Source organism: Triticum urartu, chromosome 7A, assembly GCF_056163025.1.
Source record: "Triticum urartu cultivar PI428250 chromosome 7A, HENAU_Tu73, whole genome shotgun sequence".
NCBI classification, from domain to species: Eukaryota; Viridiplantae; Streptophyta; class Magnoliopsida; order Poales; family Poaceae; genus Triticum; species Triticum urartu.
The window spans coordinates 96,794,883-96,812,031 of record NC_141879.1 but is presented as its reverse complement, the minus strand read 5'-3'; the positions used below and the strand labels follow the sequence as shown (position 1 = coordinate 96,812,031).

The 17,149-nt window shown below is 46.8% G+C and overlaps 3 protein-coding genes across 3 annotated transcripts; 2 read left to right on the top strand and 1 right to left on the bottom strand.

Moving 5' to 3' along the window:
• The first annotated feature begins 322 nt into the window (after positions 1-322).
• Positions 323-7,883, top strand: SS1 (glycogen/starch synthase, ADP-glucose type). Its single transcript, XM_087537332.1, has 15 exons — positions 323-994; positions 2,239-2,594; positions 3,509-3,586; positions 3,672-3,796; positions 4,876-4,957; positions 5,049-5,222; positions 5,323-5,404; positions 5,505-5,596; positions 5,720-5,782; positions 5,859-5,948; positions 6,406-6,530; positions 6,613-6,721; positions 6,798-6,850; positions 6,968-7,007; positions 7,276-7,883. The coding sequence occupies exons 1-15, from the start codon at positions 688-690 to the stop codon at positions 7,432-7,434; spliced, it is 1,935 nt and encodes a 644-aa protein (XP_087393458.1). The 5' UTR covers positions 323-687; the 3' UTR covers positions 7,435-7,883.
• A 3,913-nt stretch (positions 7,884-11,796) lies between these two features.
• On the top strand, positions 11,797-13,774 carry LOC147958199 (uncharacterized). Its single transcript, XM_087535151.1, has 2 exons — positions 11,797-12,220; positions 12,380-13,774. The coding sequence occupies exons 1-2, from the start codon at positions 11,887-11,889 to the stop codon at positions 13,441-13,443; spliced, it is 1,398 nt and encodes a 465-aa protein (XP_087391277.1). The 5' UTR covers positions 11,797-11,886; the 3' UTR covers positions 13,444-13,774.
• A 608-nt stretch (positions 13,775-14,382) lies between these two features.
• Positions 14,383-15,677, bottom strand: LOC147958198 (ethylene-responsive transcription factor CRF4-like). Its single transcript, XM_087535592.1, has one exon. The coding sequence runs from the start codon at positions 15,568-15,570 to the stop codon at positions 14,614-14,616; it is 957 nt and encodes a 318-aa protein (XP_087391718.1). The 5' UTR covers positions 15,571-15,677; the 3' UTR covers positions 14,383-14,613.
• Positions 15,678-17,149: the final 1,472 nt, after the last annotated feature.

Sequence of the window (17,149 nt, the reverse complement as noted above, 5' to 3'; positions counted from 1 at the left end):
TAGAAACAGAGTTTCACTAGCACTTATTTTTTTGCGAGAATTCGAGTTTCACTAGTACGAAAATCCACGCAATTATTCACAAAAGAAAAAACCACGCAACCGTCTGGATCCATCTTCGTTTTTCTTCCCCGAGAATCGTCTGGATCCATTTTCGCGTGCGAGGCATCCTCTCATTTTGCACGGCCCAGCTCTCTTCTCGCCGGCGTACGCTGCTACATGTCGGCACTCCACGCAAACAAAAAGAAGCCCAACCGAAACCGCACGCGCCTTTCCGGGGTCACCACGGAAGAAAATACCACGCGCCGCTCACGAGCAAACCGTGACAACAGCCAGCCAGATATGGCAACGGAGGCACGGGCCGCACACAGCCACTGAAAACCGCAGCTGCTCTTCCGTCCGTCCGTCCGCGCCACTCCACTCGCCTTGCCCCACTCCCACTCCTCTCTCTCTCTCCCTCTCCCGCGCCCCGCCCATCACCACCTCGGCCTCGGCGCGGCAGCGCAGGCAAACCCCCCGATCCGCTTTTGCAGGCAGCGCACTAAAACCCCGGGGAGCGCGCCCCGCGGCAGCAGCAGCAGCACCGCAGTGGGAGAGAGAGAGAGAGAGAGAGGCTTCGCACCGAGCGGGGTGATCCACCTTCCGTCCGCACCTCCGCCCGCCTCCTGTGTTCTGCGGGCTCACCTCCAGATGGCGGCGACGGGCGTCGGCGCCGGGTGCCTCGCCCCCAGCGTGCGCCTGCGCGCCGATCCGGCGCACCGGGCGACCGCGTGCGTCGTCCGCGCGCGGCTCCGGCGCGTGGCGCGGGGCCGCTACGTCGCCGAGCTCAGCAGGGAGGGCCCCGCGGCGCGCCCCGCGCAGCAGCAGCTGGCCCCGCCCGTCGTGCCAGGCTTCCTCGCGCCGCCCCCGCCCGCGCCCGCCCAGTCGCCGGCCCCGACGCAGCCGCCCCTGCCCGACGCCGGCGTGGGGGAGCTCGCCCCCGACCTCCTGCTCGAAGGTACCGCGGTTCAGCCGATTTCTTCTGGGCGGATGTATACCGCGGAGTATATGTTCGTTGTTCATCGATCGTACAGATGGAAAGTAGATAGAAATCGAGACCGACGCGGGCAGATCAGTAGATTTTTCTAGACGTTTCATTGGATCGTGAGATGATTGATTGGGGTGGCGTGTCGATACGATAGCGGTGCACCGCCGAGGTGTCGGGGCCTGTGCACGTGGTTGGGTCTCAGCAGACACATCACTGGACTGGTATCGTAATTTAGTACTGCTACTAGAAAGAAGACTGAAAAGGCTGGGCCAAGTGCACGCACGTTGGGAACGTAGTTAAATTGAGGAGTTTGTCTTTTGCTTGGCCTGGTATCATTACCGAAAATGGTGCGACTCCCTGTACTTATTAGTGGGAAATCTTAACATCACATTGGGTTTATCAGTCTCCAATAGTATATTCTCAGCACTCAGCTGATTTTACAAAAATCATAGTGGACATGACAGATGAGCACCCCTTCAAGGAATGCAATGCTCCTTTCTGTTTTATATTACAGGAACTAGAAGGAGCTTCCACCTTTGAGTACAGAAGTAGTATCGAAATTGAAGACCCTTGTATAACTGTCTTGTTTTTCAATGAAATGGGAGGCCCACGCAGTAAGTCACATGGGCAACTGGGAGGCTGGGATCATGTGTGCTTTGCAGAGTACTAGGCCCAGCTCACTCTCTGTTAGACTCTTCGTTGGGCTGCTACTTTATGTTTGCTGTGTAGTACTCCCTCCGTTCCTAAATATTTGTCTTTTTAGAGATTTTAAATGAACTACCACATACGGATGTATATAGACATATTTTAGAGTGTAGATCCACTCATTTTGCTCCGTATGTAGTCACTTGTTGAAATCTCTAGAAAGACAAATATTTAGGAACGGAGGGAGTATATTAGACATCCTGAATTTGGCATCTACTCCCTCCGTTCCGAATTACTTGTCTTGGATTTGTCTAGATACGGATGTATCTAGACTCATTTTAGTGCTAGATACCTCCGTATCTAGACAAATCTAAGACAAGTAATTCGGAACAGAGGGAGTAGCTGAGAACAGAATGCAGGTTACGCCATTTTTGTTATTGCTAACCTATTGTCACGCAATTTTTAAAGAATGTGATCTTCTGGGTATTAATTAATCATGTTCTGCTAATATATGTCCTCACACTGGTCTTGACAAATATACCATATGAATATTTTCCATTTGCAACCAGGGATTGCTGAGGATTCCATCGACAGCATAATTGTGACTGCAAGTGAGCAGGATTCTGAGATCATGGATGCGAACGAGCAACCTCAAGCTAAAATTACACGTAGCATCGTGTTTGTGACTGGTGAAGCTGCTCCTTATGCAAAGTCAGGGGGGCTGGGAGATGTTTGTGGTTCGTTACCAATTGCTCTTGCTGCTCGTGGTCACCGTGTGATGGTTGTAATGCCAAGATACTTGAATGGGTCCTCTGATAAAAACTATGCAAAGGCATTATACACTGCGAAGCACATTCAGATTCCATGCTTTGGGGGATCACATGAAGTCACCTTTTTTCATGAGTATAGAGACAACGTCGATTGGGTGGGTATACAATCGCCTTATTATTCTCTGTTGAATTGTAGCAATTGTTTATCCTTGTTTACACTTCCTTTTAGCCCTGCAAAGACATGTGTGATTTCCATACTTTCTTGTTATTTCCCTTGTACTCCTGCGCATGACGGTCAAAATATGATATATCCATGGAATTCATGCATGTGCCTAGTATTTTTGGTGTCGGTGCCTTTAACTTTCAGGGATTAATACGTGGAATTTGAAAACTAAAGTTTATTTTATTGAAAAAATTGTAGGTTGGCTGAGCCCACAGCCACGCAGTGCCGCCACTGCTTGCACATGATTTTGCATTTCTGTTTGCACCAAGCACTTCATGTGAATAAGGTGTAAAATCATAAAGTACCAATTTTATTCTGCCAATTGCACTTAGAGTATACATTTATCTTTGCCTCAATCATGGGAGTACTGTGCATTCAGTGCACCATCATTGTTCTAAGGAGAAAATGTGGGTGCAAGGAAGACATTTTTGTCCCTTAACAAAAGGCAAGCACTCTGTTGTCATATAGATAGAAAGCAACAAACTTATTTCAAAGAGCTAACAATGGCAAAAGAACCAAAAAAAGCATGCTAAGGCAGCAACACCAAAAGGTGAGGGGGGCCTTGTGACTGACAGCACCCCAAACTATTGGCATTGTTTTGCTAAATGAAGATCATTTTAGAAGCTATCAGGAACTTCGAAAACAGTGGCTTTCCATCCACAGATTGTCTGGTGATATTTTTGTCCAATGATACTTTTTTTGCTCCTTACAAGAGTGCCTACGTTGACATATACGTTGTTAAGTTGTTCATAAGTTTACTTCTTATTCTAAACAGCAAGTGCCCAATGCTTGCGTTTATTTTGGCTATTTATTTTTATTCTAATCTCAATCAACACTTTTGTTCAGGTGTTTGTCGATCATCCGTCATATCATAGACCAGGAAGTTTATATGGAGATAATTTTGGTGCTTTTGGTGATAATCAGGTACATTACACTGTTATACTAAGCTCCTAGTTGACTAAGCCGTAAGTTGTACCACCTAGCTGACCGGCTGCTCTATGTCGTGCAGTTCAGATACACACTCCTTTGCTATGCTGCATGCGAGGCCCCACTAATCCTTGAATTGGGAGGATATATTTATGGACAGAATTGCATGTTTGTTGTGAACGATTGGCATGCCAGCCTTGTGCCAGTGTATGTTGTTTCTGGATCTGAAAGTCCAATCCTTTATTCATTCTCTGCTTTGCATTGTGCCCACGTTGTACTGCATTTCTTTTATGCTTTTTTCATGTCTGTCCTTATATTGCATATATGCTTATGGCGTCTAAAAGTTACCGGAGTGAATAACTCTTAAGGATTTCCTCAGTCAATCATCTTTAGCTTTAGTTAACAATTTATTGTGGCAAACATAATGTGTTTTGAGATTTACAAGTTCAGAGATTGCACTTCACTAGTTTGTAGCTAATCTGATTTTCCCCCGAGAAAATGCCTAAAGCTTTGTGTCTCGATGCATTGATAGAAAAAGAGTTTATGTACAATCCCAAAGAGGGGACCCAAAATTACAACACCGCACCCCTGAGAACTAGCCGCTGCTGGAAGAAGCGGTGCAAGCCCCACTGCCCCTGCCTTCACTCACAGCCGGGCCTCAGCCTTGATTGTGTCAAGTAAGCTAGTAATGCTAGACTGCGCAAGGTCGATTCATCGAAGATGACCGTGTTGAGCTGCTTCCAAATCGACCAAGCTATGAGCATGATCACCGGAGATGTACCATTTCTCGCGGCTGAGGGGGTGGACTGGTGGTCTGCTGCCACCAGTTTTCAGATAATCTGAAAATTGCATGTTTTGATGATTTTAGTATCTTGCGGACCCTGGGTACCACCTAAGCTTTCACACCGTAATTTGCAGTTACACCTATAAAAGTAACGGTCATGATATGCATGTGTTTTGGGGAGATCATGGTGCATGCGTTTTAGGAATTAGGACATGTCAGAACCACTTGAGGCTTATGGGGCAATTCATTTATTCACTCGGGGAATATGGTTCAGCATGTTTGGACGCTACTTGTTTCGGGCAATTTCAGATGGTAAATTGTAGCTGCTTGATGTTGGCTAGCGGGCTTACCTTGTACAACTGTCGATGTTAGATGCATATTTCCTTTTGCTCTTGTGCTGTTTACCATGTCGTGTTCCCTTTTTTTGTCGCCAGTGTTGCATGTTAAATTGGTTTTCATTACGTAATCAACTTTGTTGCTGACATCAGTCATTTTTATCCAGCCTTCTTGCTGCAAAATATAGACCATACGGTGTTTACAGAGATTCCCGCAGCACTCTTGTTATACATAATTTAGCACATCAGGTTTGGGTCTATCACTTTTCATTATCTGTACATGGCTTTGTATGTCGGTTCACTCGTATCGTCATACTGTATGTTATTTCAATGTCATTAGGGTGTGGAGCCTGCAAGTACATATCCTGATCTGGGATTGCCACCTGAATGGTATGGAGCTTTAGAATGGGTATTTCCAGAATGGGCAAGGAGGCATGCCCTTGACAAGGGTGAGGCAGTTAACTTTTTGAAAGGAGCAGTTGTGACAGCAGATCGAATTGTGACCGTCAGTCAGGTGAAATACTCACACTTCTCTTTTTTCTTGCGGTATGTTCTTCAGTTCAATTGCCCTGTCTTTCACCCAATTAAGAAATAATTTAATCTTTTGTTTCTAGGGTTATTCATGGGAGGTCACAACTGCTGAAGGTGGACAGGGCCTCAATGAGCTCTTAAGTTCCCGAAAAAGTGTATTGAATGGTAACTATATTTGAATCCACTTATCTTCTTCTGAAACATATTTACAGAAATAGATGGATGGGTTGCAAGAATTAACTCAGTTTGCTCTTTGGGTATGCAGGAATTGTAAATGGAATTGATATTAATGATTGGAACCCCACCACGGACAAGTGTCTCCCTCATCATTATTCTGTCGATGACCTCTCTGGAAAGGTGTGTGGATAGTACCCTATATATAACATGTACTATGTGATCTAGTACTTTTTTTTTCTTTGCTAGTTTGCTTCCCATGATGTTCTCACTAACTAATCCTATGTGGTTTGGTATACTTGTCAGGCCAAATGTAAAGCTGAATTGCAGAAGGAGCTGGGTTTACCTGTAAGGGAGGATGTTCCTCTGGTTAGATACCAACCCCTAATATTTTTTAAAAATCCCTAAAAAAACTTGCCAATCATCTCATTAGCTTGATTCACAGATTGGCTTTATTGGAAGACTGGATTACCAGAAAGGCATTGACCTCATTAAAATGGCCATTCCAGATCTCATGAGGGAGGACGTGCAGTTTGTAAGTCCATATTCTTTTGCTTGAGACTAGAGTGTGAATCAAACATAGGTGTGGGGTAGTATAATACAAACATAAGTTCCAGCTATTGCTTCCGTGAGAATTTTAATGCTATTCAGTAAAGTGCGACTGCAAGTTCTGAAACAAAGCTGGAAGCAATAAATATATGTGTAGCACTGACCATGCAGTGCCACTATAGCTGAACTATCCTGTAGTCTATGTGACACACTCAACAACATGTTTTCGTATACAAACATATGCATGCGCGCAACAAACATATTCTACAATAAAATTGGCTTGGTGAACTGCAGACATGTCATATGCTCTCATCTCCATTCCAACATTTCTTGTTTCAACATTGCCTGAAGACTAAGAGAAGGGGGACCCAGGGTGATTTTAGCAGTTTGTAGCCAGCTAGATCCAGTCGATCAGTGGTATCCTTTTACTCTTATTTTTACAGGTCATGCTTGGATCTGGGGATCCAGTTTTTGAAGGCTGGATGAGATCTACCGAGTCGAGCTACAAGGATAAATTCCGTGGTTGGGTTGGATTTAGTGTTCCAGTTTCCCACAGAATAACTGCAGGGTATGCAGAGAACTTATAATAAGACCTTCTTTTTCAGCTTAGATATATCATAATGTTTTAAAAAATATGTCTTTTTGTGCAGTTGCGATATATTGTTAATGCCATCCAGATTCGAACCTTGCGGTCTTAATCAGCTATATGCTATGCAATATGGCACAGTTCCTGTAGTTCATGGAACTGGGGGCCTCCGAGTAAGACAGCTGCCCTGAAAATTCTACTTTTGTTGGCTCCAATGCAAATGTTCTAATTGTCTCGTGTATTCAACAGGACACAGTCGAGACCTTCAACCCTTTTGGTGCAAAAGGAGAGGAGGGTACAGGGTACGCACTGCTCAATTTTAGCTAACTTTCAGTGTATCTTTTTGCAACGTCTTCGGGGTACATTGCGCCAAATAAATCAACTTGTGATGATTAAATGTTACTGTTCTGTACCTGCAGGTGGGCGTTCTCACCGCTAACCGTGGACAAGATGTTGTGGGTAAGTTTTTGCTGAGCTCTTGTCCGGTTATAGGATCGATCTTGGCTGTAGCATGGTACCTTAGTGCCCCTTGTATATAGACAACCTGATGGACTCACTTTGTCTATACTAATGGTATAGTCGATTGCCCTGAGGCATTTTGCTTGTGTTCTGCTAATTTATATTTTGTGACGATAACTCATACCATACTTTGGTTCTCCGATGGGGGCCAGAATGGCGCCTGGTGTCTACGATTCGTGTAAAAGTTACCTTTTCGACACTTGTGCAGGCATTGCGAACCGCGATGTCGACATTCAGGGAGCACAAGCCGTCCTGGGAGGGGCTCATGAAGCGAGGCATGACAAAAGACCATACGTGGGACCATGCCGCCGAGCAGTACGAGCAGATCTTCGAATGGGCCTTCGTGGACCAGCCATATGTCATGTAGACAGGGACTGGGGAGGTCGAAGCGGCAGTCTCCTTGAGCTCAGAAGACATGTTCCTCATCCTTCCGCGGCCCGGAAGGATACCCCTGTACATTGCGTGGAACGCGGTCCTCCTACAATAGTGGCAATGCGCCTGCTTGCTTGGTTCGCCGGTTCGAAAGTAAATGATGGCTGTGCTGCTGCGGCGGTGACAGCTTCGGGTGGATGACAGTTACAGTTTTGGGGAATAAGGAAGGGGGTGCTGCAGGAATGGTTAACAGCAAAGTTGCACTCAGCTGGCAGCCTCTCGGTCCGTGTTACAGCTGAAATCTGAAACCAACTGGTGACTCTTTAGCCTTAGTGATTGTGAAGTTTGTTCCCTTCTGTGTATGTTGTCTTGTCCTTAGCTGACAAATTTTTGACCTGTTGGAGAATTTTATTTATCTTTGCTGCTGTTGTTTTTGTTTTGTTATTTTTTTTAGAGAAAAGTATACTTTTCATCCCTCAATTCTTGGAGGAGTCTAGATTTGGTCCCTCAACTCCGAAACCGGACAACTTGCACCCTTAACTTCCGAAACCGGGCAAGCATCATCCTTGGTCACAGTTTTGACCGGTTTTGGTGCTGTCCCATCCCGGTTTTGACTGTGCCAACTCAAATTCGCATATTTTTCCCAAGTCCGCGTAATGTTTTCAAAGTCGGGTACTTATTTCAAATACGTGAACTTTTTGAAATTTTCTGTACTTTTTTCAAATCCGTGTACTTTTTCCAAGTTCACATACTTATTCAAATCTGCGTACTTTTTTCAAAATTTCATGTATTTTTTCTTTCAAATTCATGTACTTTTTAAAATTGACGTACTTTTTCATATTCGCGTACATTTTTTTGGAAAGAGTTCATGAATTTGAAAAATTCATGCGAACTCGAAAAAAGTACGTGGATTTGTTTTTTTGTACACAAAAATAAGCAGATTTGAAAAAAATATGCAAATGTTTAAAAAATCATAGATTTGAAAAAAGTACGCAAATTACAAAATTGTTCACTGATTTGAAAAAAGTATGTTTACTTTTTGAAAAAAAAATATGCGACCTTGGAAAAACTACGCGGATTTGAAAAGTGTATGTGAATTTCAAAAAGTTCATGGATATAAAATATTTACACGAATTTGAGTATGCGCTGGTCAAAACTGGGGTTAGTCAGCACCAAAACCGGTCAAAACCGAGAACAGGGACGAACCTTGTCCGGTTTCGGTAGTTGGGGGTGCAAGTTGTCCGGTTTTGGAGTTGAGGGACTAAATCTAGACTTCACCAAAAGTTAAGGGACGAAAAGTATACTTTTCTCTTTTTTTTATCAAAAGAGGGGGTTCCCTCCGATTTCATTAACGAAACCATCAAAATAACAGCATCCAGCGCAGGTCTCGGGTTCAGATCTACTTATAAACTACTAAATCCAACAGCAGCTAAAAAGCTTAAAGATTCAGGCGACATGACCGAACATAATCCACAAACGAAGGGACAAAGCCCGACAGTAAAAAGGCAGCAGACACGCAAAGCACAGGTCGCTGAAGAGGCAAGCAGACAGAGGAGGTCTGCATCCTGTCAACGCCACTGTGAAGGTGAAGAGAAGATCACCCGCCGCTGTTTTTTCCTTCAGTTATCTAGTCTCTGCACCCTGGTCTCCACCCTGCGACGCTCGATATATTTCGCTTGCTACCAGCTTGATTATTCTTGCCCCCAACATCAGTAGCTCTTTCTTTGGGTTTTATCCGCAAAATAGGCCAATCAACGATCCAATTACACATTAGTCTTACCAGGATCATGGGATCATGAATTTGTTTTTGATCTAAAAATAATGTCATTTCTGCATTTCCAGATGGACCAGAATATAGCACAAGGATTGATTTTTTTTTCTCTGACTTTTTGAAAAGTTTTCAACCATCTGTTCAGACAATCATCCCGCAAAAAAAAAATCTAACTCACTAGGGGTTGATCTCAAATCAAATGGACATTTAATTAAGTTCCATATAAGTCTGGCAACAGACAGTTAAAAAACAGATGATCAATAGTTTCATCCTGTCCACAATAGACACATTCTTTCTTCCCTTTCCACCCTTTTCTGATTAAGTTGTCTTTAGTTAGAATGCTTTTACGCACCCTCAACCAAAAGAACATTTTAATCTTGGCTGGAATTTTAATTTTCCATAGAAACTTGTGTGGGAAACCCACATCAGTTTTCATAAGGAAAAGATATAAAGATTTCCCAGAGAATTTTCTATCATTGGCAAGCATCCACATAGGCTTGTCCTTGCCTCCATGCATTCTAATCTCCTCACATCTTGATTTGAGGCTAGCCCACAACTCGGCTTTGCCCCCAAGTAAACTTCTTCTAAAAGTAAAATTATTCCATCCCATTTCAACAGTCTCTGCAACAGAGATATCATGATTAAAACTAACATTGTATAAGGTGGGATAAGCCTCTTTTAAAGGTTCGGAGCCCAACCTCCAATCTTCTCAAAACCTAGTATTTCTGCCATCCCCTAACTGTTTCTAACATGTTGATAATATAAAATTTTCACCTACAAAAGGCTCCCCAAAAATTGAGAATCTCCAGGTTTTTTCTTAATGCCATAGATGCATTTGCCCTTCACATACTTATTAAGTAAAATATCAATCCATATTCCTTCTTCAGTTTCTAATTTCCAAAACCATTTAGCTAATAGAGCATTATTCATTAGTTCTAGATTTAAAATCCCCAAACTCCCATGTTTTTTGGGAGGCAACATGTTTTCCAATTGATGAAGTAGTATTTCTTTTTGTCCTCGTTCTCCTGTCGGACTAGTCTAGCTCTGAAGAAGTCAGCTTTTTTCCTAATGCCAACATGCAAGAGATAGAAAGACATCATATACATTGGAATGTTAGATAAACAGGATTGGACCAAGGCCACTCTACCTGCCATATTTAGAAGTCTCCCTTGCCAGCCAACACATCTTTTTTCAATTTTCTCAGTACAATCTTCCAAAATTTATTTCCTAGCCTTACATCAGAAATAGGTAACCCTATGTGTTTCAATGGAATTTTCCCAAGTTCACAAGTGAAAATTTCCTGATAAATTGTTGTTTTATTGATGGCCTCTCCAAATAAAAATATCTCACTCTTGTGAAAGTTTATAGTTCGACCTGGCATCTATTCAAAAGCACTAAGAATGAAATTTAGATTTTTGGCACTTTCTTCATCATCTTGTTATAAGAACATGGTGTCATCTGCATATTACAACATGTTTACACCATTATTTTCAAACTCGGGCATAACTCCTTTCACAAAACCATCTGAATATAGCTAGGGCATCAACAGCTAAATCAAATAGCAGGGGATACATGAAATCTCCTTGCCTCCGCCCTTTATGTGTTTTAAAATATGGCCCTATCACATCATTTACCTTGACACCTACATGCCCTCCAACCATAGTGTGCATCACCAAGTCACACCATTGACCAGGGCAATTCTTTAGTTTCAACATCTTATGTACAAATGGCCATTTTATCTTATCATAAGTTTTCTCAAAGTCCACCTTGAACAAGAGTGCACTTTGCTTTTTTATGGTGAATAGTATTTAGGGCGTCATGTAACACCACCACTCCCTCCATAATATATCTCCCCTTAATAAAGGCGGTTTGTGTGTGGGAGATGATGGGTTTGATCACCCTACTCAACATGTTCATCAACACTTTAGTAACGATTTTAAAACTAACATTAAGAAGACATATTAGTCTAAATTTCTGTATCTGCTTAGCATCTTGCACTTTTGGTATCAGGCTGATAATTCCATAATTAAGTCTTGTTATATCTAGATTTCCAGAATGAAAATCATCCAATAGCTTCTTTAGATCCCATTTCACAAGATCCCAGAAATGTTGTTAGAAATCTTTCCGTTGTTGTTGTTGTTGTTGTTGTTGTTGTTGTTGTTGTTGTTGTTGTGGCAATGGTGACTTGTGTTGAGATGATGCCGATGAATCTTCCGAGACAAGAGGGAGCGAATGCACCAATGGCGTCGTCGATGAATCTTTCGAGACAGGAGGGGGCGATGGGCCCACGCCAGGTGTGCCTTGTGCTCACGGCCACGGTCGGGCTTGAAGTGCATCTATGCATCGGCACATCCTTCCTTCCTCCCCTGCAAACCAACCTACTAATGGCTTTATGCTTGGCGTGACCGCCTCATATAGGCCTGACCCAACAAGAAAACCAGGACGGGTCATGTCAACTAGGTATCGATCCTTCCCCGTTGGACGTACGTCGTCGCCAACCTCGATTCCCTTGTCCCCGCAGGTACATGGCAAATTACATGCGCGCCACCAGGTCCTAGAAAAACCGGCCTATAAATCTCTCTTGGCGCCCCATCTCTGGCCATCTCATTCTAAAATTGCCTCGACTAACACCAGCGCAGCAGCTAGCTTACCTCGATCGTGTGTGTCCGTCTGTCCATGGCGCCGTCGGAGACGATGCTGGAGTCGGCGGCGTACAGGCGGATGAAGGCGGAGAACCCGTCCGAGTTCGTGCCGCGCAGCGTCTTCTTCGCGCGCGACGGCGGCAGCGGCATCGACCGCCGCAACAGCCTCTGGGTCAAGGCGGCGCTCGTCTACGAGTCCGTCACCGGCAGCCACGTCGACGACGGCGTCAAGCCCCTCGCCACCAGCCTCTTCCTCCAGGTCGCCCGCGAATGCCGCTCCCGCATCCCCGACGACCCACCGCAGACCAAGGCCACGGTGGTGACGGACGCCCTCAAAAAAGTACCGGCTGCCGTGGCTACGCCTATTGGTACGCAAGCACGCACGCATGGCACCTTCGTTAGATCTTACTTTGAGATCCGTGCAAAAAAAATAGTTTTTTTTCTTAATTGACTGATACCTAGCCATAATTTAGAGGAACATGCACGGTTTCATGGCGTTAATCATGCATGTACGCTCTGATTTGTAGCCGGCGCGGGCGGCGGCGAAGATGACTCAGAGGAGAAACCGAACAAGACGGCGGAGCTGCACGACGAAGAAAAGGAGTCGGACGACAAGCAGGTGATCGACGCCGTCTTCCTCGTCGTCGGCTTCCTCACGAGGCTGGTCAAGACCGCCGCGGGCGTCAGCCGCGACGCCGTCGACGAGGGGTTCAAGTCCACGCACATGCAGGACATCGTCACGGACATGATCAAGCTGGAGAACCAGCTCCCCCTCAAGCTCATCCTCGACGTCGTCGAGCACGTCCAGGACGCGGCACGCGCCGTCGCCGCCGAAGCCAGGTTCGAGGGGCTCCGGAAATGCCTCGAGGGGTACAAGCTCGGCTTCAACCCCGCCACCTTCTTCGACGACGTCGTCAGGCCCTTCTGCTGGTACTACTCGCCCTTCTTCAACAAGCAGCTGCCGGCCGTGGACCGCGGCATGTTCGACGGCAACCACGAGATCACGCTCCTGGACTTCCTGCGCGCCAGCGTGGTGCCGGCGCCGCCGGGCGCGGAGAAGGGGGCGGCCGCCGGCGGCAGGACGTCCCGCATGCCGACGGCCAGGGAGCTGAGCCGCTCTGGCGTGCGGATCGCGCCGGGGGAGGACGGACGCGCGACGGTGGAGTTCGACGAGGCGTCCGCCAGGCTGCAGCTGCCGGCGCTGGTGTACGACTTCAAGCTGGCCACGGTGGCCCGGAACCTGCTGGCGCGGGAGTACGAGGAGCAGAACAAGCCGGTGACGCGCTACTTCCAGATGATGAACGAGCTCGTCGACGAGGCGGCCGACGCCAAGATCCTCCGCCGCGCCGGCGCCGTGCGCGGTGGCGGGGCGTCCGGCGCCGAGGTGCACGAGCTGGTCAAGCGCATCGACGGCTACGCGACGTACCCGTCGGTGTACATGGCCATGGACGTGCAGATCGCGAAGGTGAGGCGGTTCCACGACATGAGGATGCAGAACTTCCTCGTCCGCTACCGCCCCGGCGTCATCTGGGCGTCGTCGGTGGCCGCCGTCTCCTTGGTCGCCATTGTCGCCGCCAGGAGACGGGGGTGAGGAAGCCAACGGCGGCTAACCAAGGCCCGTGCATGAAGATTGTACAACTTGAAGTGTAATGTTGTGTCTTGTGGTAATGTGTACCGGTGCACAATGTGTAAGTCCAAGCAAAGATGATTGGATGCGGGGATTTGTGGGGGCTCGCCATCCTATTGCTAATAATGATTAATTGCATGATAGTCCATGCAATTTGGTGCAGATTATGCCAATCCATGTAACTGTAATCATAGCTTCACTCATCACCAAGATAGGGGGTGAGATTTGGAGATGCAAAATGGAGCACAAATGAGGACGTGAGATACTTAAGGAAATGTGACGCGCAATATGCCTACCGGTGTACGATGTGCAAGTGAAGGCGAACATGAGGGGATTTGCCGGGGCTCTCCATCTTCAACGCTAATCATAATTAATTGTGTGATAATCACGGCAATTTGGTGCAAATCATGCCGATCCATGTAATTTGGTGCTCGTAATGTTTGCTAGTATCAGAACTTGCCTTACTTCGTAAATATCATCTCATTTTTGACTTGATGAATAGGCAGCATGAGACCGCTTTAACTAAAATCGTATACAACAAAGGGGTAAATGTCTCTGAGGGGAGCATCATGGAAATATGATGGGTCGAACATCACATTCAGTTTCTATCCGTAACACGAATATTCTAAGCAGACGCAATACGCCGTCGGCTCCATTGAGCTGATGTGCTCATTTCCATTCGCATTGAATATTTCTCATAATACAAATGTTGTGCGGACCGAGCAAACCATGACAAAACAAAATGCGAAAAGAGTATAATTTGTGGTCTCTATAAATTTAGTTTCCTCGTATGCAAGTAGTACCACTAGATTTGTGATTACAAACTTATTCACAATAAAGTTTCTATTTACTTAGAGACATACCCAAATATAATGGTGTAAAAACAGGGCAAAGACGAAAAGTTCATTAATTTCCAAAATTATGCAACTATACAATTATTTCGACTTTGACCAAACTGGTCTGCCGCATACTCGACAAGTTGCTCAATTGGACTTTACGAAATGGCCATCATCTACCGTGACACCAAAATATTTAGACTTTTACATATACTGAATAATGAGACTATAAAATAGTTGTAATGTGAAATAAAGAATTGGATCTTATCTATACATACAGGTGATCAACTCTTGATCACTAGGCAGAAAAAGCATCATCAAAGATGACATCTACCTCTCGCCACACCGGAAGCTCACCCATGTCCAATAAACTCACCGACTCAACATTATCTGCATAGCACTCCAGGCGTGATGATATCATATCATCGTCGAAAATCGATGGTGCAGCAAATGAGAGACCGGGAAACATGCAGTCTTCGTCCTCCGGCGGCACGAGAACATCGACGTTACAAAACGGAGAGTAGTTGCCACCTCTGCGGCATGTGTCCACCGAAATCTTCAAATCGCCGGAAACGGTAGACTCGTCAGGTTTGCTGGCATTGACTGTGGACGCCGCCACCTCAAGCGGCCTAAGGACAGAGACCGGCGAGCCGACAAATTGCGATTCGTCGCTGGACTCCTCATATGTGGCCGCCCCAAGGAGGTGGCCAACATCACCGTCGGCATCAGCCAAGACAGCAAGATCAGGATCGGCGGAAGGGGATGGCGGAGTAGGAAAATTCGTTGTTGCAGATGGCCCACGAAGCCGGAGGGCGGCGCTATCATAGACCATGGCAGCCTCCTCCGCGGTGTCGAAGGTGCCGAGCCACACCCTCACCCCCTTGTTGGGGTCGCGAATCTCCGCCGCGTACTTCCCCCACGGCCGGCGTCGCACCCCCCGAAATTTGGGTTCCTCCGCAGCGTCGGCCCTCCTCTTGGCGCCGAGGACGGCCCCTCTCCGGAAAGGAGAAGCCTGCGGCTGCGGCGACGACGTCATCCTCGCCGGCTGCTCGATGCAGATCTCCTCGACGAAGCGGCGTCCCTGCCGCGGCGAGTCGTCGCTGGAGGAGTCGGTGGCGTCCCGATCCTCGAACGAGACGCGAAGGACTCTCGGCATCGCCACGGCCGCGGCCTCCTCCCCCTCCTCCTCCTCCTTGACGACCCTCCTCCGGTGCTGGTCCAGTGTCTTCCCACCGGCGACGATGGCTTGCACCATGGCCACCCTCCTCCCCGTGGACTGATCGAGAGAGTGAGGAAAGGTCCTGGAAGAGGAAGAGGAAGAGGAGGGGAGGTGGAAAGGGAAGGGGAGGGGAGGTGGATCGGCCAACGCGAGGCTTTGGGAAGGGGAGAAGACGTACTCTACCCGTTTATAGGATCTCCCTGCGTAATAGGCAACGGTTTAACAGATTGATCTGCGAGGGAGATATTCTTTATTTTTGGCTGGTTGGGATGGAGGGAATCGCGCTCCCGTTACGCTACCAAAAATCAAGCAATGTGGACTCGTGTAGTACGTGCCAATGACACACGGGACCCGACGCTCCCCCCATTTACGTACACGATCGCATCGTCGCCTTCCCTTCTCTGCCGGATGACAATGGTTGATTAAGTAGTAAGTAATGATAATCGGATCGATTTAGATGGTCAAGTTCTGCTTTATTTTGGGAAACGAGAGATCCTTGAAAATCTCCACCCGACCAACCGATCCACCGCGCGTATGTATAGCCGCAACCTTTCCTCCGCGTATCTGCTGCCCAATGCCCATGCATGCACGCGGTCGGTCAATTTGTACGTAGGATTCGATGCCACAACAAAAAAATCTACGTAGGATAAATTGATTGGGCAGTGTCTCCGGGATACGCAGAAAAAGAAAAGATACGGTGGACACGATACGTACGTACGTGATCTGAGTATCTAACTGAGTGGAGGGCTAGTAGTAAAATTCTGGGGTCAAACGTAACAGCTCGATCTGGTCGAAGGCATCGTCGTCAATCTAAGCTAAGCAGACCGGGACAACGCAAGAGACCAAACTGTTGCCAGGGAAGCTAGCGAACAACGGCGGCTCGACGACGACGACGACGCAAAGATGCCGAGGCGCAGGGGGGCGAGAGATACCGGACAGAACCGGGCCGGCGGCGGGTGCAGACGGCGGAAGGGACAAGGCGAGCCACTGAGGGGGCGTGGAAAGGTGCAAACTGTCGTTACGCTGTGTTTGTACGTGTGTGGGTGTGACACGAGCTGAGAGGGACGCCACGATCGATGATGGGACTGCTGTGTTGGAGTAGCAAGTGGAAGTGAAAGATTACAAAACTGGACTGGCCTGCCTGGCTGGCTGCCTCTAAATTTAAATGAGACGAGCTATTTTTGAATTGGAACGGGAGGGGCATCGTCATCGGGCTGATGGGACAACAAGGGGTCGCTGTTTCTAGTCTAGCAATGCACACCTGGGGATTTAGTAGGTTATTAACGTGCGGTCGTGGTGTGTGGTGGCTGCTTTTCTACGTTTGGAATGTTTTTATGTTTATGTCCAATGATTGAGGATTCAGACGGCAGTTGGGGGATCCGGCTTGCCTGCTCCTTTCTCATGCTCCTATCCGTGTTCCCACTTCATTCTACGGTTGTCTTTTTTTTTTCTTTTTTTTTTCTAATCTAATCATCTTCTCCTGATTTTAAGAGGATGGGGCCGGGCCTTATTTTGTTCCAATTAAATCAAGCCACGTACACGGGAGCACGGATGGGCACACGCCGAAGGAGCAGCCAAGTCTCGTCCGCAGTTGGGCACCTATATAAAAATTGCA

Coding starts and splice junctions, on each gene's coding strand:
- LOC147958199 (XM_087535151.1), top strand. CDS start 11,887: ATGGCGCCGTCGGAGACGATGCTGGAGTCGGCGGCGTACAGGCGGATG. Junction 12,221..12,379: donor TGCCGTGGCTACGCCTATTG/GTACGCAAGCAC, acceptor TCTGATTTGTAG/CCGGCGCGGGCGGCGGCGAA.
- SS1 (XM_087537332.1), top strand. CDS start 688: ATGGCGGCGACGGGCGTCGGCGCCGGGTGCCTCGCCCCCAGCGTGCGC. Junction 5,405..5,504: donor CCGAAAAAGTGTATTGAATG/GTAACTATATTT, acceptor TTGGGTATGCAG/GAATTGTAAATGGAATTGAT. Junction 6,531..6,612: donor TCCCACAGAATAACTGCAGG/GTATGCAGAGAA, acceptor CTTTTTGTGCAG/TTGCGATATATTGTTAATGC.
- LOC147958198 (XM_087535592.1), bottom strand. CDS start 15,570: ATGGTGCAAGCCATCGTCGCCGGTGGGAAGACACTGGACCAGCACCGG.